A 21404-nucleotide genomic window follows, 5' to 3' on the forward strand; every position below is an offset into this window, starting at 1 on the left:
TGGGGTGTCCTCTGACGTGATTTCTGGGAATTCTACAACAGTAAAATGTAAGAAAACACCTTCACATCAGATTTGAATTCATTCCAGCATCTTCCAGTTCAGCTTCCTGCCAATTTTTCTCTTAATTGGGAAGACAGGGGCAACTTTAAGGCCTTTGAGGGTTTTTTTTAAGTTTAGGGTATCTGAAACACCGCCAAGGGTAAGCCTGGGGTACTCATTAGCTCAGTTCACCAGAAGAGCTCCTGTAGCGGGACGTCCCAGGCACACTCGTTCCAGGCCCCCCCCCCGCCCTTATCAGCACCTCCCTCAGTTCTGCCTCCATTCACTCCCTTTATCGAAAACGTGCGGGTGGGGTTTAGGGCCATTGGACGGTCATTGCGCCTGCGCGAGGGCTGGGGGGCGTGGGGGTGCTGAGATGGGTGGCCGGCCTGGTCCCAAGGTGCGAGCTGTCAGTGCGCCTGCGCGGGAGGCCTGGGGGCTGGCAGTACTTAGCTGACTCGCGGTAGGCGCCGGACTGCCAGTGCGCCTGCGCGTGGGTAGAGCGCCGGGGTTCTAGGCTGTGCTGCGCCGGGCGCTGGGTGTAGCCATGCAGAGTGCCGACTCCCAGCAGCCCTCCAAGCGACCCCGGCGCGATGGCAGCCCGACAACCCCGCCAAACACCCCTCCAGCAGCGGCAGAGAGGTCCCCGGGCCCCAACCTCCACCCTGACCACCGGACCTGGGGCCCGGAGCAGGTGTGCTGCTTCCTAAATCGCAGTGGCTTCGGCGATTCTGAACTGCTGGAACGCTGCCGAGGTAGCAGGGCTGGAGGGCTGAGGGGCCGGGGGCGGCGGCGGGGCGGGGGGGGTTGGCGGCCACCCGAGGTGGGGCCAGCGGACCTGAGGAGAGGGCGCTCTGAGATAATGAGCGTGGGGCCTCAAAGAGGAGCCAAATGGACGAGGGAGCCCGAACGCGGGAGGCACCAGAAGGGGTGGACCTGAAGCGGGGCGCCGAGGAGGGATGACCTGAGGCGGAGAACGGAAACCTGAGGGGGCGAGCACTCGGAGAAGGGAGCCTGAGGCGAGGAAGGGAACTTTACGCCGGAGGCACCCAAAGGGGTGGACTGAGGCGGCGGCTCCCAGGAGTGATGCCGAGATGGATGAAGGAGAAATGGGGAGGGGGGGGGGGCGTCTGGGGTCGGGGATCCGTAGGAATGAAGCAGACTTTGGGGATTGCGAACCTAGGGTTGGGGGTGGCAGTTGGTCTGACTCTGGTGGCCTTCTTCAGGAACTTGCCCCTCCGGCGCCGGACATGCGGGACTCAGCTCCCTTTTTTAGTTCGGAGAGCCTGGTGGGAGAGTTGCTGTCGCCCGAGCGCGCTCTGCTGATGCAGCTCCGTGAACACTTGCCACGTGAGGAGGGTATATTTGGGTGCTTTAAAGTTTCTATTTCCTCTACTCCCCTCCCAACTTGGGATTTTTCTAAAGAGGAAAGAACTTTTCTCCTCATCTCTGAATCCCCATCACCTACCTTAGCATCCCAGTTGGGCTCAATACATGCTTGATGACTGTACTTGCAGAGCTTGGCCGTGATCATGTTTTGTTCTCCAAAAGCAGTTTCCCTCCCTAAATCTGAGCGGTCGGGTGGTTCAGTTGACCAGTGAACTCCCAGAAGCCCACAACTTGGCCACATCACACGGGGGAGATGTGTGGGTTGTGTTAAGCGACTTTACTGGCTCAGGTTCAAGTATCCATCTACTTGAAATCTACTCAACTTCCCGTAAGGGGTGTGAGGCTTTTCATGTTTGATGGGAAGAGAATGTGATTTGCAAATTCAGCAAACTTTTGTGGTTGTAGGGTGGAGCTTTATTTATTTGCTTAGGCTAGGGGACTAGGGTGGGAGGAACTTTAGTGGTTGAAGATTTAAATTTAAAGATAGCTTAATGGGTGTAGGAAATTGTACTTCTTTTTTTCCTTTTCCCCTTTTGTTCTCCACCACTTCTGGGAATGGAATTTTTCTTTGAGTAGCAATAGGTGGGGATGAAGTTGTTTTTATTTATTGTCTTCAAAATATGATTGCCTATATTGTTGATTCTCTCTTTCGGTGGTGTCCTGTAGATTCATCAGTCTTCATGATGATCTGTCCTCTTGACCCACAGCCAAATACTAGCAGAAGGCATTATGTGCTTTTAATTGGTAAAAACTGACCAAGTATTTATAATTGTACATTTCTTACTACCTGCTTTGTTTTGACTACACTTTAGTCAGTCTGCTCTCTCTTCTACTGACCTCTGAACTCTTATTTGCCCCCAACCTAGAGCTAGCACTAAAAAAGTAGAATATGCCCCGTGATTAACTTCTCCAGGGAACCAGTTGACCACAGTGGGACAATATTCTGTCGGGCTGGGGTCAGTTCTCCTGCAAAGATTTTACTTATCTCTGCTTGCCCCTCCTTTACAGTATTAAAAAGACACCTTCTTTTTCTTTTTTTTGTCTTTTTGCTATTTCTTGGGCCACTCCTGCGGCATATGGAGGTTCCCAGTGGTCTAATCGGAGCTGTAGCCTCTGGCCTACGCCAGAGCCACAGCAACATGGGATCTGAGCAGCATCTGCAACCTACACCACAGCTCACAGCAACGCCAGATCCTTAACCCACTGAGCAAGGGTGGGGACCGAACCCTCAACCTCATGGTTCCTAGTCGGATTCAGTTAACCACTGCGCCACGATGGGAACTCCCGACACCTTCTTTTTTGTTTGATTTTGAGCCAATTGTAGACTTCTGAGATCAGAATGTTCTCCCTATTGCAATAATTTTTCTCTCTTAATTAAAGTCTGTCTCTTTCTAAGTCTAGGTTTTTTTAAATTACAGTATACCTAATATACAATGTTGTGTTAGTTTGTGTATAGCAAAGTGATATAGATATATATATATATATATACATACATACATATATATCCCTTTCCATATTCTTTTCCATTACTATTTATTACAAGATATTGAATGTAGTTCCCTGTGCTATACAGTAGGACCTGGTTGTTTATCTATTTTGTACACAATAGCTTGCAAAGTCCAGATTTGTTTTTATTTGACAAAACTAAGCACAAGGTGATAGGTCCCTTTCCTCATTATGGAATACAATTTCACAGGAATTTAGAGGCTGTGATCAGTATTTTTTTTTTTTTTTGTCTTTTTGCTATTTCTTGGGCCTCTCCCACGGCATATGGAGGTTCCCAGGCTAGGGGTTGAATCGGAGCTGTAGCCACCGGCCTACGCCAGAGCCACAGCAACGCGGGATCCGAGCCGCGTCTGCAACCTACACCACAGCTCACGGCAACGCCGGATCGTTAACCCACTGAGCAAGGGCAGGGACCGAACCCGCAACCTCATGGTTCCTAGTTGGATTCGTGAACCACTGCGCCACAACGGGAACTCCCGTAGTTTTTTTTTTTTTTTTTTGTAATCGATATTTTTTAGAAGATGATGTGTTTGAGATTCAAAGGTCACACAACTAGGAAAAAGTGTGCTGGGTTTTAAGGTTAGGTCTTTGGACTCCAGAATTCATGCTAGCTATATCTTAATATGTGTTTTCATCAAAATACATTGGATCCCCTTAAACAATAAGAGAATAAACAAACCAATAAGAAAAGAAAAAAAAAATGGAGAAAAAGTCAGCTAAAAGGAAGGAAAAAAAAATCCAGTAGAAAAATGAGAAAATCACAAGAACAGACAATGACAACCAGCCAGTAAACACAGAAAAAGACATTCACTCACTCAAAAATTTAAGAACACTGATTTTAAAATTTAGATTAAAAAATATTTAAAGAGTGATAATAGGAGAAATGGGTAATCCAGTAAAGTTGATGTAAATGTCAGTTGGCTTATCCCTGGATGGTTTGGCAATACCTTTTTACTTATAAGAAATTTCACTAGTAGGAATTTATGGAAACAATTGTACAGTGGCCAAAGTAATGTACAAAGTTATTCTTCTAACCACTGGGTTTAAATAGCAAATACAGTAGGACCGATCTAAATATCGATTGATAGTAGTAAATAATAGTGATAGTCGTTCCTGTCGTGGCTCAGTGGAAACGAATCTGACTGGCATCCATGAGGATGCAGGTTCAATCCCTGGCCTTGCTCCGTGGGTTAAGGATCGAGCGGTGCCGTGAGCTATGGTGTAGGTCGCAGATGCGGCTCAGATCCCAAGTTGCTGTGGCTGTGGCATAGGCCAGCAGCTACAGGTTTAATTCGACTCCTAGCCTGGGAGCCTCCATGTGACTTGGGTGCAGCCTTAAAAAGACAAATAAATAAATAAATAATAGTGATAGCTAACAGTTTATGGAGCTTTACTTTGTGTGAAATACTATTCTCTGCACTTTGCAAGTTTTATATCTTATAAAATCTTAACAGTAACTGTGACGTAGGTCCAGTTATACTCATTTTAGAGGTGAACTTAAGACTCAGAAAAAAATTGCTTAAATATACTACGGTACATCTATACTGTGAAATACAAGACCACCATTAAAAATGATGTAGTTTAATAATTGATAAGAAAGATCTTTATGACCCTGTTGGGTGGGAAAAATAGATACATATAACATAATTTCATTTGTATATAATTACATAATTGCATAGATAAATGTCTTGAATGATGTCATACTGTTTGGATTTTTTTACGTGGAATTTTTTTATGATTGAAAAATACCACAAGAAATGCCATTTTCATTTAAATGGGTTTGTTTTTTTGTTTTTTGGAAAATTACATCCTCATTTTACCTTTAGAAAGATTTTTGTTTGAAAGTAATCTAGTTCTGGATTCTGAGATCAGGAAAGACTGAAGTTAATTATATAGAAAGATAAAGAAAAGTAAAACATATATATATATATATATATATATGTAAAAGCCTCCTAAAACACAGAATATTGTTGTGTTTCTTTGAAGCTTTTAGAACTAAATCAATTTGTTGCGTACCCATCCAGCTATGTTTTGACCTGATTATTCTAAGAATAGGCTGATGTTTCTTTCCCTACCCCTACCCCAAACCTCACCTGTTTTATTTTGCAGCTAGACTTCCTTGCAAATAATTTACTCTATGAAAAATGTTTCACCTAATTTATCCAAAATACCTTCTTGGTATGGTTATCTAATTAAAATTAAGACTTTCCAAGTAGTGATTAAAAAAATGTGGTACTTTGCCAGGATTGGATGCTCCTTAATTGTTGATCTGAGCAAGTTCTGGTGGACTCAAATGGAAAGAAATCAAAAAGCATGCGCTGTAAATATTGAAATCATTCATTTTTTTCTCCCTTTTCTGCCATAGAGAAGAAAATCACAGGTTCAATACTGCCCTTTCTTGATGAGTCTCTTCTTGAAGATCTTGGAGTAAGGTAAGAATGATAAAATTCACATTGTAGCCAAGCACACTTAAGACTTTTTATTCTCACTTGAAGAACAAAGCTAATATTAACTATCCTCATTTTAAAGCTGCAAAGTGGGAGTTCCTGTCGTGGCGCAGTGGTTAACGAATCCGACTGGGAACCATGAGGTTGTGGGTTCAATCCCTGGCCTTGCTCAGAGGGTTAAGGATCTGGTGTTGCCTCACGCTGCGGCGGAGGTTGCAGAAGTGGCTTGGATCCCGCGTTGCTGTGCCTCTGGCAGAGGCTGGCAGCTACAGCTCCAATTGGACCCCGAGCCTGGGAACCTCCATATGCCGCGGGTCCTAGAAGAGGCACAAAGACCAAAAAAAAAAAACCTGCAAAGTGTTTGTCTTTTTTTTTTTTGTCTTTTGTTGTTGTTATTGTTGTTGTTGCTATTTCTTGGGCCGCTCCCACGGCATATGAAAGTTCCCAGGCTAGGGGTTGAATTGGAGCTGTAGCCACCGGCCTACGCCAGAGCCACAGCAACGCGGGATCCGAGCCGCGTCTGCAACCTACACCACAGCTCACAGCAACGCCGGATCGTTAACCCACTGAGCAAGGGCAGGGACCGAACCCGCAACCTCATGGTTCCTAGTTGGATTCGTTAACCACCGCACCATGACGGGAACTCCTGTTTGTCTTCTTTTTTTTTCCTTTTTGGCCATCCTGTCCCATGGCATGTGGAGTTCCCAGGCCAGGCCAGGGATCAGATCCCAGCTGGAGTTGCACCCTGCACCCTGGCTGGGGCAACACTGGATTCTTAACCCAGTGTTCTGGGCTAGGGATCAAACTTGTGTCCCAGCACTGCAGAGACCCCATCAATCCCTTTGTGTCATAGTGGGAACTCCTACGAAGTGTTTTAAAACAGAATATAATGCCTACTATTTAACAAAGTTGTTTTTGTTTGTTTTTGCTGTGCATATCCTTGTTTAATATTACTAATGATTTCTATTTAAAGATTTTTTTCTAACAAGCCTTCATGAAGTTTGTAGTGAGCAGCTATAATTTTTGCTGTCAAATTCAGAATAATTGAATTATACACACCAGAAAATATATAAGAACTGATAGGGGGGAAAATATTGGCAAGAAAAATCAAGGCTGCAACCGTATTTGAATATATTTCTAAGTCTTTCTAAAGCTATGTTAAGACTGGAATATTTCCCTGGTATTAGAGACAATGACATGTAGTTATGCTGTAGGCCACAGGGGAAGTCCAATTGCCCTGGTATTTATTAAATTTAAAGATACTTTCCAAAGTAGTTTGGCACTTGTTAGTTGTATGATTTGGGACAATTTATTTAACCCTCTGTATCTTTGAAATGGATGTTAATAATGAGACAATGTATGTAATGTGATTGGCACATAATAAGCCCTTCATAAATTATATATAGGTTGAGGTCCCTCTGTTTGGCTGGAGATTCTAGAGTCTGGTCATAAGTCCACTTCAAAGATCTCAGGTGAGGATCCAATATTTAAATATTCCTTAAAAGGGAGGAGTTCCCTGGTGGCCTATTGGCTAAGGACTTGGTGCTGTCACTACTATAGCCTTGGTTCCAGTTGTGGCTTGGGTGCTATACCTGGCCCAGGAACTTCCACTTGCCACAGGCGAGGTCTAAGTAAATACATATTCCTTATGGAGTTCCCTGTGTGGTGAATGAAACAGGCTTGATAGGGTCTCTGCAGCACCAGGACGTAGGTTCCATCCCTAGCCTGGCACAGTGGGTTAAAGAACCCAACTTTGCCACAGCTTTGGCTCAGATCTCATCTCTGGCCCGGGAACTCCATACCCTATAGGGGTGGCTAAAAAAGAGAAATAAATAAGTAAAAATATTCCTTAAAATGGAGACTTTGTTTTTACTAGGGAATTGGCAACAGTGGTAAAATATGGTCCTTTCGTCTGGATTCCATTTAGCTAAGTGTTGTTGGTGGAAACAGTAACCAAGAATCAAAACAGGATTATATTGAATTACTTCATTCACTGTTGCTTAGTAATTGATAATGGAAGTATGAGGAAAAAGATCACTTTAGGAGATTTAACTGACTTTTAATAAATGTCCTTTTGATCAGAATCTTCAGGGACCTCATCTTGCCTCTTTCGTAATTACATATCAGCCCTTTCAGTCCCCTCAAATTCCCCCTTACTACCTATTTCTTATGTGTAATAGTTGCTTACTATTTAAACTAAATGGAATTTATTTTAATAGAGTTTTTCTTTTTTTTGTTTTGTTTTGTCTTTTTAGGGCCAAACCTGTGGCATACACAAGTTCCCAGGCTAGGGGTCAAATTGGAGCTACAGCTGCCAGTCTACACAACAGCCACAGCAATGCCAGATCCAGGTCGCATCTGCAACCTACACCGCACTTCACGGCAATGCCAGATCCTTAACCCACTTAGTGAGGCCAGGGATCGAACCTGCATCCTCATGCATGCTAGTTGGGTTCATTTCTGCTGAGCCACAATGAGAACTCTGAGTTTTTCTTTTAAAGGGAACTGTATACTGTGGACTGAAATACTCTTGATTTATTCCACAAATATTTATAAAGGGATCACTATGTGTTAGGAATTCTTCCAGAAACTTGGACGCATAAATTTATGGCATGCTTTTTTGTGTCCACCTTTTAACTCTGAGGTGGATTCTGCAGGACTCCTTAGAGCTATGTTTTCCTACGTAGCAGCCCCTAGCTACATTTTAAAATTAATTAAATTATATGAAAATTTCAATTCCTCAGTTACACTAGCCATATTTCAGGTACTCAGTAGCCACTTATGACTGGTGGCTACCATTTTGGACAGGGCAGGTATTGAGCATTTCTATCATGGTAAAGTTCTAATGGAAGAGTTGCCTTTGAAGATCCCAATGGAATCAACTGGAGTTGTTCACAGTGGTACCAATGCAGCCAACTTATTAACACACCCTTGCATTATTTCCTCCCATTTCCTATTTCATATATCCTAGTCCCCCATTCCTATTCCCAATTGTTGCATTCAAAAATAAATTAAATTACCTGTATGCAAGCTCTTGTTCCTAGACTCTGCTTTCTAGGGGGAATCCAGTTCAGACAAGTTCTTCCTATATTTCCTCTATTTTATGATCCCTTGTTGATCATAAAAGATTTTTCTAAAAAAAAATAAGAAACATTGTCACATTAAATATACATATGAGGTGTTAGAAACATTAGATTTCAGAAATGATGAAATATATAAATAAATAAATATGTAGTCTAACTATTCTGGCCCAAATCTTTGTTTAAAGTATTTTATTTTACCATAGCCTTTGTCAAAAGAAAAACAACTCCAGGTTTTGGTTGGCCTTTTTTTTTTTCTTGGCCATGACCACAGCATGTGGAAGATCCCAGGTCAGGGATCAAACCCAAGCCATGGCAGTGACAATGCTGGATCCCCCACCTACTAGGCCACCAGGGCTCCTTGGGTAGCTTTTTTAATATACTTTAATCGGTGATTTATTTAAATGAATTTAAATTTTTTTAAGTGAGGTATAATTGACATATAGCATTATGTTAGTTTCAGGTGTTCAATGTAATGATTCGATATTTGTATATATTGCAGAGTGATCACCACAATATGTCTAGTTACCCTCTGTTACCATACAAAGTACAAAGAAATTTTGTTTTTCTTCTAATGAGAACTTTTAAGATTTACTCTCTTGGGTCAATGAAAAATTCATTAATAGTCAATCTAAGAGAGAAATAGGAAATTTTATTTGAGCCAGTCTGAGGTTTATAACCCAGAAGACAATTTTTCAGAAACTTCTGGACTGTTCTGTCTATTAGAAGTCGACAGCACAGGTACATTTTTTGAGGCAAAGGATCATACGTCAAAATGACACACTGGCATTTTACATAATGGTCACCAAAGATACATAGTCTAGAACTGCACATACAAGCAGTGTCTCACCATGACTCCTTACAAGGTTAGGAAAGGAAAAAGTAACCTTCTAAGGAGTTAAATTGCTGAATTTGGAAAAAGAAGAAAAAATAAAACCTGATTTTTATGTTTGAGCAGGCATTACCACCTTTGAGGAGGTCTGATTAATGTATCATCCAGATGCACACTTCCCAGTACGGGCAGGGAACATGCTATGCTTAAATTTCTTGCTCTGCCTTAAAATCAATTTTATTCCATCACTTGGCAACTTTCAAACATGTACTACAGCATTACTGAGTATAGTCATCATCCCCAGGACTTAATTGACAAGTGGAAGTTTGTACCTCTTGAACCCCCTTCACCCATTGCACCACCCCCACAGTGATTTTTATATGAATATAGTAGTCTCTTTTTGAGTTCTAATTAAGAGATGAACACTGAATATCAGTTCAGAAAAAGACTGGGCAGTGAGGTTGGTTTAGGTTTGGTATATTTTATTTTATTAAAAAAATTGGGGGGAGCAATTCCCATCGTGGCTCAGCAGTTAACAAACCCAACTAGCATCCATGAGGACTCGGGTTCAATCCCTGACCTCGCTCAGTGGGTTAAGGATCTGGTTTTGTCGTGAGCTGTGGTGTAGGTCATAGATGGGGCTCACATCCTGCGTTGCTGTGCCTCTGGTGTAGGCTGGTAGCTACAGCTCTTACTGGACCCCTAGCCTGGGAACCAGCACATGCTGTGGGTGCGACCCATAACATGTAGTTCCCAGGCCTGTGATTAAACCTGTACCACAGCAGTACCCAAGCCACAGCAGTGACAATACCAAATCCTTAACCCACTAAGCCAGCAGGGAATTCTGGTTTGATATTACTCTATGTGATGATCCCTCGTTATGCTCCGCAGTGCAACTATACTTAACTTTGTCAGTTATAACTCTACCTTTAAGTACTTCTTGGAGCCTGGCCTTCCCCTGTGCTTGTTACCTCAAACTGATGAAAATAGGAAAATAGTAAAACACAAGGTATGCTGCTTTAGTGGTTTATCAGCTGTAATGATGCTTCTATATATTCCAAGAAAACTGTTCTTAGATTTTTGTAGTTACCTTGGGTCTCAGGGTACAACATAGATGTCAGTAGTACTTCTGTCTCCAAGCCTATCTAAGACTTGTAGCAAAAAATTTACTTTTCAGTCTAATTAGCTAGTTGATTGGTAATGGCTAAGCTCAGCCAGGTATCAGGGTAATATGCCTAGACCAGTTGGTAAGTATAAATGGAGCAGGAAAATGAATTACAGGATACTGAGCTGTTTAATTTCTATTAAATTATTTCTCAAGACTGGAGCACTATGAGGAATTACTGACAGAGGAAGATAGGTAAAAATAAAGTTAAAAACTTCATATGTATTTGATTCATCCTAAGTCATACCTGGTGCTCATAAGTCAGAGACCTTTACAACTCATTGCTGTAATGAATTTTAAAAATCTATTCATGGAGTTCCTGTCGTGGCTCAGTGAAAACGAATCTGACTAGCATCCATGAGGACACAGGGTCAATCCCTGGCCTTGCTCAGTGAGTTAAAGATCTGGTGTTGCCGAGAACTGTGGTGTAGGTCGCAAATGCAACTTGGATCTGGTGTTGCTGTGGATGTGGTGTTGCCTAGCTGCTACCGCCCCGATTGGATCCCTAGCCTGGGAACCTCCATATGCCTCGGGCACAGCCCTAAAAAGACACAAAATCTGTTCATGGACTCTTCCTGGGACTGACAACCACCCCTGCCAAGGAGTCTTGCATTGTCCTGTTTTTCCTTTTATTGTATCCTATATATTTTCATTCGATGTGACTATATCTTATTTTATATAAGCAACAGTTATTTCTCCTTGAAAGCTATTTTAATATGACAAAGGCTCAGTTTGTCAAACAAATGTTGTCTTCCTGTATGTAACATCTTTGGACAATTTAATTAGGTAGCCTGTTCATATACTCACTACTTGGTTACACTAATAAAGTCCTAGATTCTTGTGCTTAGAACACTGCTAATGGCAGTTCCCTTGTGGCGCAGTGGCTTAAGGTCTGGTGTAGTCACTACAGTGGCTCTGGTAGCTGCCGTGGCTCAGGTTCAATCCCTGACCTGAGTACTTCCACAAAAAAAGGAAACCACTGCTGATGGGATAAATATTGAATTTATGATCAGTAATAATTTCTATAACACTTGTAATCATAGTAAAAATTCCCCTATAGTTCTTTTATTTATTTATTTATTTAAAATGTTTTTGGCTGCACCTGTGGGCCGAGGATCAAGGCTGTGCCACAGCAGTGATAGTACCAAATCCTCAGCTCATTAGGCTGCTAAGGAACTCCTCCCCTATAATTCTTGAGGGCAGAAACTGAGTCTGTTGTACCCAGTGCTAAACACACTGTTTAATTCCTCTCCAGCTCTGTGAGGGAGATAGTATTAGCTCTGTGCTATAGATGAGAACATCAATGTACCAAAAATGATTAGGTGACTTTTCCAAGGTCATATAGATTCCATGTACAGATATGAGCCAGTTTTGCCTGATTCCAAAACCTGTTTTGTTATCACTATGCTCTACTTCAAAGAGTGCTATCTGAAGATTTCACATACACGAGCCATGCAAATTTAGGATCATGAGGGTAGGTGTTGACTGCAGTTAGGTTAAAATATGTTTGAAGTATAAATTGAGCATTTAGTGATATAGACATGGCAAGTGTTGAAGTCTGAATTCACCAAGAGAGAAGAGAATTAAGGGCAGAAGCCTGGGAAGAATCACATGTCCTAGAAGCAAAAGAACAGAGGGTTTTTAGGGGAGTATATTTGAATTTTTTTTTCTTTTTATGGCCGTATCTGTGGCATGTGGAAGTTCCCAGGCTAGGGGTCAAATTGGAGCTGTAGCTGCCAGCCTGCACCACAGCCACAGCAGCACAGGATCCCAGCCACATCTGCAACCTACACGATAGCTCAAGGCAAAGCCGGGTCCTTAACCCACTGAGCAGAACCCAGGATCAAACCAGCATCCTCATGGATACTAGTTGGGTTCATTACTGCTGAGCCATGACGGGAACTCCACGTGTGTTTGAATTATTAATTGTTCCTTTTAATCTGACTTCTGTTCTACACTCTAAAGTTGATTATACACTGTTATACACTCCAGGGATTATGATTAAGCAAATAATGATAGACTTGCTTATCCTGTTATAATTTTAGTTCCTATGAAAAGAGGATGAAACTCCTTAATTATATCCAACGACTGGGTCAAACTCATGTTGATACAGTGAAGGTAAGAGGAATCTGAGTTTATTATGTTATTATGGTTTTTTTAATATAAAGTGACATTACTCAATTATGTAGAATTCATTCTAAAAAGAACAGAAATCTCTTTTTGGTAATAGGATTTGAGTAATGGGTTTTTACTTTTCTAAACTTTATGTATTTTCTTAAATAACCGCAGAATAAGTAAATCAAGAAAAACTAAAATATTTTAAGCATACAGAAAAGCATAGGCTATTATCTAACTTGTCATATCTTAACATTTTCCCTAATTTGCTTCAGAGCTATTATTTTTAGAATAAATTAGAAACAATAGAAGACTTCCTTTGTATTCTCTTTCCATCCTTTCTTCTCCAAGAGTAAGCAACATCCTGAATTTGGTGTTCAGTCATTTTAAATGTTTTAAAAATGTTTACTACATATGTATGTATAGCCATAAACAGTATATAGTGTGAATGTGTGTGAGTGTGTGTACTATGTATATATACATATACATGTATTTTTTATTACTTAATGAATTTTATTACATTTATAGGTGTACAAGTCATCACAACCAAATTTTAAGGCATTTCCATCCCAAACCCTCAGTGCATCCCCCCACCCCACAGCCTGTCTCATTTGGAAACCATAAGTTATTCAAAGTCTGTGAGTCAATATATGTTTTGCAAAGAAGTTTATTGTGTCCTTTTTTCAGATTCCACATGTCAGTGAAAGCATTTGATGTTGGTGTCTCATTGTATGGCTGACTTCACTTAGCATGATAGTTTCTAGGTCCATCCATGTTGCTAAAAATGCCAGTATTTTGTTCCTTTTAATGGCTGAGTAATATTCCATTGTGTCTGTGTACCACATCTTCTGGATCCACTCCTCTGTCGATGGACATTTAGGTTGTTTCCATGTCTTGGCTATTGTAAATAGTGCTGTAATGAACATTGGAGTACATGTGTCTTTGCGAGTCGTGGTTTTCTCTGGATAGATGCCCAGGAGTGGGATTGCTGGATCAAATGGTAGTTCTATTTTTAGTTTTCTAAGGAATCTCCGTATTGTTTTCCACAGTGGTTGCACCAATTTACATTCCCACCAACAGTGTACTAGGGTTCCTTTTTCTCTACACCCTCTCCAACACTTATTGTTTGTAGACTTTTTGATGATGGCCATTCTGGCTGGTGTAAGGCGGTACCTCATAGTGGTTTTGATTTGCATTTCTCTAATAATGAGTGACGCTGAACATCTTTTCATGTGTTTCTCGGCCATCTGTATGTCTTCTTTGGAGAACTGCCTGTTTAGATCTTCTGCCTGTTTTTTTGATGGGGTTATTCGTTTTTTTTGGTATTGAATTGTAGGAGGTGTTTATAAATTTTGGAAATTAATCCCTTGTCAGTCAATTCATTTGCAAAGATTTTCTCCCATTCTATGGGTTGTCTTTTTGTTTTGTTTAGGGTTTCTTTTGCTGCGCAGAAACTTTTAAGTTTAATTAAATCCCATTTGGTTTTGTTTTTATTATCATTACTCTAAGAGGTGGATCTGAGAAGATGTTGCTGTCATTTATGTCGGAGAGTACTCGGCCTGTGTTTTCCTCTAAGAGTTTTATAGTATATGGTCTTATATCTGGGTCTTTGATCCATTCTGAGTTTATTTTTGTGTGTGGTGTTAGGAAGTGATCTAATTTCATTCTTTTCCATGTGGCTGTCCAGTTTTCCCAGCACCACTCATTGAAAGGGCTGTCTTTTCTCCATTGTATATTCTTGGCTCCTCTGTCATAGATTAGTTGGCTGTAGGTGTGTGTGTTTAATTCTGGGTTTTCTATCCTGTTCCACTGATCTACATTTCTGTCTTTGTGCCAGAACCGTATGGTTTTGATGACTGTTGCTTTGTGTATAGTCTGAAGTCCGGGAGCCTGATTCCTCCAGCTCTATTTTTCTTTTTCAGGATGTCTTTGGTTATTCTGGGTCTTTTGTGCTTCCAAACAAACTTTAAAATATTTTGTTCAAGTTCTGTGAAAAATGTTCTTGGTAATTTGATAGGGATTGCATTGAATGTGTAGCTTGCCTTGGGTAGTATAGTCATGTTGATAATATTGATGCTTCCAATCCAAGAGCATGGTATTTCTTTCCGTCTGTTTGTGTCATCTTTGATTTCTTTCATCAGCATCTTATAGTTTTCAGAGTACAGGTCTTTTGTCTCTTTAGGGAGGTTTATTCCTAGGTATTTTATTCTTTTGGATGTGATGGTAAACAAGATTGCTTCCCTAATTTCTCTTTCTGGTTTTTCATTGTTAGTGTATAGAAATGCCGTCAATTTCTGTGTATTAATTTTGTATCCTGCAACTTTGCAAAATTCATGGATGAGCTCTAACAGTTTTCTGGTAGAGTCTTTAGGTTTCTCTAAGTATAGTATCATGTCATCTGCAAATAGTGATAGTTTTACTTCTTCCTTTCCAATTTGGATTCCTTTTATTTCTTTTACTTCTCTGATTGCTGTGTCTAGGACTTCCAAAACTATATTAAATAGTAGTGGGGAGAGTGGACGTCCTTGTCATGTTCCTGATCTCAGCGGGAATTCTTTCAGCTTTTCACCATTGAGATTGATGTTTGCTCTGGGTTTGTCATATATGGCCTTTATTATATTGAGGTAGGTTCCCTCTGTGCCCACTTTCTGAAGGCTTTTTATCAGAAATGGGTGCTGGATTTTGTCAACGGCTTTTTCTGCGTCTATTGATACATATACATGTATATGCAGCATCTGTGGCATATGGAAATTCTCAGGCTAGGCTAGGGATAGAGTCGTAGCTGCAAGTGCCAACCTATGTCACAGCCACAGCAACTCCAGATCCAAGCTGCATCTGCAATCTGCACCCCATTTGCAACAATATTGGATCCTTAACCCATTGAACAGGATCAAAGGCCAGGAATCAAACCTGCATTCTTATGGATACTAGTCAGGTTCATAACCTACTGAGGCACAATGGGAATTCCCCCTTTTTTTATTCTGAAGCCTTCTCTTTAAAAAGCAATGATAGACAGTTAAGAAAGATGTTATCCTTATTTAAAGAAATTTAGAGGAGGTCTAAATATTCACCCATATTTAAAGCCCCTGTTTAAGCTTAGAGTAATGACTAATTGTGAAGTAACATATTTACTAAGTAAGTACTTCTTAGTGACATGAAGTACTACAGAATTTTATAGTAAGTACTTCCTATTATTTTTTTATCTATATAATAGGATATTCATTATTTTTTATTTTAGGAATTATAGTAATGGATACTATAGAGATACATTTAGGACAAAAATTAGACACACAGTGCCTGTAGTAATATGGCTTATATGATCTGAGTGAGTGTGTTAAATGAGTGTGTTTAAGTAGAATATCAGATTAACTTAGGAGTTCCCTGGTGGCTTAGTGGGTTAAGGATCCAGCATTGTCACTGCCTTGTCTCTGGTTACTGCTGTGACATGGGTTTGATCCCTGGTCTGGAAATTTCCACATGCTGTGGGCACGGCTACAAAGAAAAATACTGACTTACTAAAGGCTAATGAGATCGTATACATAACAAAAAGATTGACCTTTCTGTTAGTGGAATCCATTAGGAAGAAGTAACATATACCCATGTCCAATATACATGATCTGTCTGGTAGTAATACCCAAATAAGGTAATGTTATTTATACCTTGTCATTTCCTTTAGTACTGTTCTTAATAAAATTGCTTTGACTTTGCACTGTAGATAGAAATGACTGGACACAAATTTTAGATGGTGTTCCGTACTGTTAACTCACATTAATTTAAATATAATTTCCTAGGTGATTAATGATCCTATCCATGGTCACATTGAACTCCACCCTCTCCTCATCCGAATCATCGATACACCACAGTTTCAGCGCCTGCGATACATTAAACAGCTGGGAGGCGGTTACTATGTTTTTCCAGGAGCTTCACACAATCGATTTGAGCATAGTCTAGGGTAAGAAGGGAATTGGAGTGGGGAACTTACAGCTAAATGCCTTTTCTGTCTCATTGTATCTTTTAGAGAACAAATAGTTTTATAAAATGGTAATTATATCCTTATTTTGTTGATGAGAAAATTGAGGTTTTGATTTACCTTGCTCTGTTTTCCTTATTTTATGTATTCTAGAAGTCACCTCAAATCCTTCCTGAAAAGATAATGAAAGTGTCTGGCAGGCTGTTTAGATATTTGTGTTTAAATATTATTTGAAAGCTAAGAGAGTTGGTTACTTATGTATCTAACTTTGTAACAAGTTTGCTTAATTTTCCCATAGTCCTTATTTAGTCTTGTACATAATTGCCCTTTAAAACCACATCATTTTCTTACCTTTCAGAAAATGTGTAAATCAGAAAAACATTCACAAGCTTAGATAAGGTGGCCCCTCTGTTATATTACAACATAGTTGAGACTTTTGTCTGCTTTTTCATTATAAAAATGTAGAGCTAGAAGGATGTGGGCCGGGAAGAACTGGGCAGTTTTCTAGATTTTCTTGAAGTACTCACAGTGTAAGTGGTCCCTGCCTTTTCCGTGGGAGATATGTTCCAAGGCCCCCAGTGGAACTGAAACCACAGATACTACAAAATCCTACTTCTACTGTGTTTTTTTGTGATGGTGTTTTTGTTTTTGTTTTTGGATGTGCCTTCACAGTGCAGAAATTGTGTGGGTAAATGTCATTAACATAGATGGTCCAAATTTTATATGGAATTCCTGAAACTCTGATATGTCCTGGTATAATGTCATCAGTCATAATTTTAGTTATCCTAAATGCTGTGTCATAGAAATAATCAAGTTTCTTATCAATTTCATTATAATCAGGTCTTATAAGCGTCATTGTTTTACTCTGATGCTTTTACAAAATAAAGATCTTCAGAGTTTCCCATTATGGCTCAGTGGGTTAAGGACCCGACATTGTCTCTGTGAGGATTCGGGTTCAATCTCTACCTCGCTCATTGAGGGTTAAGGATCTGGCATTGCTGTGGCTGTGACATAGGCTGCAGCTGCAGCTCCGATTTGACCCCTGGCCCAGGAACTTCCATATGCCACTGGTACAGCCATAAAAAGAAAATAAATAAATAAATGAATATCTTTAGGAAGATTCATAAAAAGGACTTCTGGGGAATTCTCTTGTGATGCAATGGGTTAAGGATCTGAAGTTCTCACTGCTATGGTGTGGGTTTGATCCCTGGCCCAGAAACTTCCACATGCTGCAGGTGTGGCTGGGGAAAACATTTCCTGGATTGTAATAGACTAGTAATACAGGTGATCCAGAGAATTTTGTATTATCAATAGGGCCTAATTTTAGCACACTGAGTTGCTGTCAAGGAAATTCTCTTCTGACCTAGGAATGAGAATTCTTAGCACCACGGAACAAATTGGTCATAAAATGCCTCCCAAACTTTGGTTGAATTTATGACCAAGAAAGGGCACTAGGACAAAAAATGTTGCCTGGCATTTCAGTAAAGAGAGAACACTGGGAGTTCCCATTGTGGCGCAGTGGTTAACGAACCCGACTAGGAACCATGAGGTTTAGGGTTCGATCCCTGCCCTTGCTCAGGGGGTTAAGGATCCTTCGTTGCCGAGAGCTGTGGTGTAGGTTACAGACGCGGCTCGGATCCCGCGTTGCTGTGGCTCTGGCGTAGGCTGGTGGCTACAGCTCCGATTCGACCCCTAGCCTGGGAACCTCCATATGCCGCAGGAGGGGTCCAAGAAATAGCAAAAAAAAAAAGACAAAACCCCCAAAAAAACCAAAAACAAAAACAGAAAAAAAAAAAAGAGAGAGATAACATTGCCCGTCATCAAGCCATCGACCTTTGCAGCTGTCCTGAGGGGAATTCAGGATGGAGAAAAATAGGACACTGGCCGTAGATAAGATGCATATCAAAAGAATAATTTCCATGACCCCAGATGCTGGCATCTTACCAAATATAGAAAAGCACATAGATTATTAACTTGAGCAGTCTGTTTTTTGTGATTAGCAGTAATCTTTTGATGTTTGACTACATTTTTTTTTTTTTCAGCATAAACTGTTAATATATCCTGTCTCCTCCCTTACTCTTTGGAACAGTTCTCAGAGCTGAGATCCAGGTCTCAGGCTGTAGTCCTTAGTGAGTTCCCCAAATAAAACATAACTCAATGTTTAGGTTGTGGGTTTTTCTTCAGTTGACACAAGGAACAGACATCTCAAGTTAATGATTTTAGTGGTTTTCTATGTATGGGAAGCTGGAAGAATCTGGAATCATTGAAATTTGCCCTTCGGTATGTGTCTTAACTGTCTAGGGGCCAGTATTTCCAAAGCAGAAAATGCATCCTCTTTTTATTCATCCGTCAGGGGGCACTGTTCGTGGGGTGACTGCAGTGGCTTATGGCTTATAGAATTGAAATTGCAGGCAACATCTTTTTCTTTACATGAGATCCAGAAGTATCACTCACCTTTCCAACAGAAGAGTAATTTCTTTTTCATTTTTGTTTTTGTTTTTTTTTTTGCTCTGCAGTGTGGGGTATCTGGCAGGATGTCTTGTTCGTGAACTGAGTGAAAAACAACCTGAGCTGCAGATAAGTGAACGAGATATGCTTTGTGTTCAGATTGCTGGGCTTTGTCATGATCTTGGTAAGCAGTATGAAGAGCCAGAGTTCTAGTGTAAAACCACACATTACCTCTCTTTGAAACTAAAAACCTAACTAACTAGGAGAAATATGAAAGTTCTGTTTTAATTCTTCAGTTAACATTATGTAAATATGCCATTGCTTCTTCCTAGAATGGTTCATGAGACCAAAACATTACTATGTTTTTTTAAGAGTCTTTCAGTGAATTTCCCATGTTAAACATCTTTGTTGCAGGTGATATAAAGGGACCCTCTGATAGCAATTTTTTTTTTTTTACTGCCGTGTTTTTGATGATGTGAATTTGATTTTTCTTATATCCTTACTGAATAAAATTGCCATTTTCCTTCAGTTATTTTGTCAGTTCTATTCCTCTCATGCCTAGAGTTCATAATCTGCCCTAGCAGATTAACAACAGATTTAGAGAACTCCTTTTCTTCCCTGACCCTATGAGGTCTTGGGCCACTTAAATCCAAGTAGAAGAATATCATCCTTTTCTGTGGACAAAGAAAGGTGGGGAGGGACTGTTCTTTTTCATCACAGGAGTTTTTAACCCCATCCTTGTAATTTATTCCTACCTATTGGAGGACTCTAAGAGTTTGTGTGTGAGAGTTCCCTGGTGGCCTAGTGGGTGAAGGACCTGGCATAGTAATTGCTGTGGCCTGGGTTCAATCCCTGGTTAGGGAACATCACATCCCAAAAAAAAAAAGTTTGTCTCTGTGCTCCCAGGTCAGGGAAAAGGACGTTTCTGAGTTCCAATAGCCAGATACTTGAAGACATAGGCACTCTCTTCAGCATGTCTCTTGGAGATTTCAGTAGGACCAATCCAACTCTGGATCATAAATCTAACAGTTTTTTGGCATTTCGAGAAGGACTCATTGGGAAACTTTTGCCAATCCCCAGGAGTCTGAGCACTGCAGTAAAAAGCCTTTAGGTACAGACTGCAACATGCAAAAAAGGCCCAGAGATTGTCCATGTGGGCTCTCTTTCTCAGGTCTAAGAAGAAGGTGGAGGCTTTGTTCCAAGACCCTATGTAGTTAGATAACCACCAAACAAAAACAAATAGATGCTCAAGTCTCTTTTATAAAATTTGCATACAAGCCCCACACATCATCCCATGTACCTTAAATCAACTCTAAATTAGTTATAATACCAATACAATGTAAATGATATATAAATAGCTGCCGACAAACATGTCAAATTCAAGTTTTGCTTTTTGGAACTTTGTGGGATTTTTTTTCTGGCATATTTTTTGATCTGAAGTTAATTGAATCCCCAGATGCAGATGTACTTCCTTCATAAATTCTGATAATTCCAGAGTTGTGCCTCAGCAGAGTTTCATATTACTGGTGTTGTAGAATATTAAGATCACTTGTGAATGAAATAAGACTAATCATCTCCGCTTTTTGTGTGTGTGTGTGTGTGTGTGTGTGTGTGTCTTTTTTTTGCTATTTCTTTGGGCCACTCCCACAGCCTGTGGAGGTTCCCAGGCTAGGGGTCAAATTGGAGCTGTAGCCACCGGCCTACACCAGAGCCACAGCAATGCGGGATCCGAGTTGCGTCTGCAACCTACACCACAGCTCACGGCAACGCCGGATCGTTAACCCACTGAGCAAGGGCAGGGACCAAACCCTAAACCTCATGGTTCCTAGTCGGATTCGTTAACCACTGTGCCACAATGGGAACTCCCTCATCTCCACTTTTGATTGCCCACAGCATCAGTACAAAACCCAGATAAGCCCTGATAAGCCTTTAACGTATGTAAAATTTTACATTAAAATAGATGTTTTTAAAGGTTGAGAGTAATATTTTCTTCCTGCACCACAGTCTTAAAACTGGTGTTCTAACAGTACAAGCATTTAACCTGAGGAAGCCAAAACTTTTTGTCGTTAACATTCCTTGAGTTACACAAAACTGTCCTTTCATCAGATTTATGTAAACTCTGGTGACTTGAAGATCCCTCTCTAGAGAGCTTATTTTCCTATGTTGTTCTGCTTCCTGTTCTGTTGTTTTAGAAAACAGGAAGGAAGGATTTGTCTTTTTGTGATGTATTTATAGATTATTAATTTCTGTTGATATTCAAGTTAAACTAAAAAATTTACTTTTTACCAATTTACAAACATCTTTCTTGTTCTAAGCTCGCTTTTGTATTTGTATTTAAAGGTCATGGGCCGTTTTCGCATATGTTTGATGGAAGATTTATTCCACTTGCTCGCCCAGATGTGAAATGGACGGT

At 40.5% G+C, this 21404-nt stretch overlaps 1 protein-coding gene across 5 annotated transcripts in view; it reads left to right on the forward strand.

The window, feature by feature from the left end:
- Positions 1-496: 496 nt before the first annotated feature.
- Positions 497-21404, forward strand: part of SAMHD1 (SAM and HD domain containing deoxynucleoside triphosphate triphosphohydrolase 1) — a 53105-nt gene continuing 32197 nt past the window's right edge. For all 5 annotated transcript variants that reach the window (XR_007133863.1, XR_007133862.1, XM_047771141.1 and 2 more), the window contains exons 1-6: positions 497-794; positions 5300-5366; positions 12504-12576; positions 16365-16525; positions 19060-19175; positions 21332-21402. Coding sequence is in view for 3 of the 5 variants with exons in the window: in XM_047771141.1 (XP_047627097.1) it covers positions 587-794; positions 5300-5366; positions 12504-12576; positions 16365-16525; positions 19060-19175; positions 21332-21402 (696 nt within the window). In the remaining 2 variants the exon portion in view is untranslated. The remainder of the gene's footprint in view (positions 795-5299; positions 5367-12503; positions 12577-16364; positions 16526-19059; positions 19176-21331; positions 21403-21404) is intronic.

The sequence above is a fragment of the Phacochoerus africanus genome, chromosome 3 (genome assembly GCF_016906955.1).
Source record: "Phacochoerus africanus isolate WHEZ1 chromosome 3, ROS_Pafr_v1, whole genome shotgun sequence".
In the NCBI taxonomy this organism is placed as follows: Eukaryota; Metazoa; Chordata; class Mammalia; order Artiodactyla; family Suidae; genus Phacochoerus; species Phacochoerus africanus.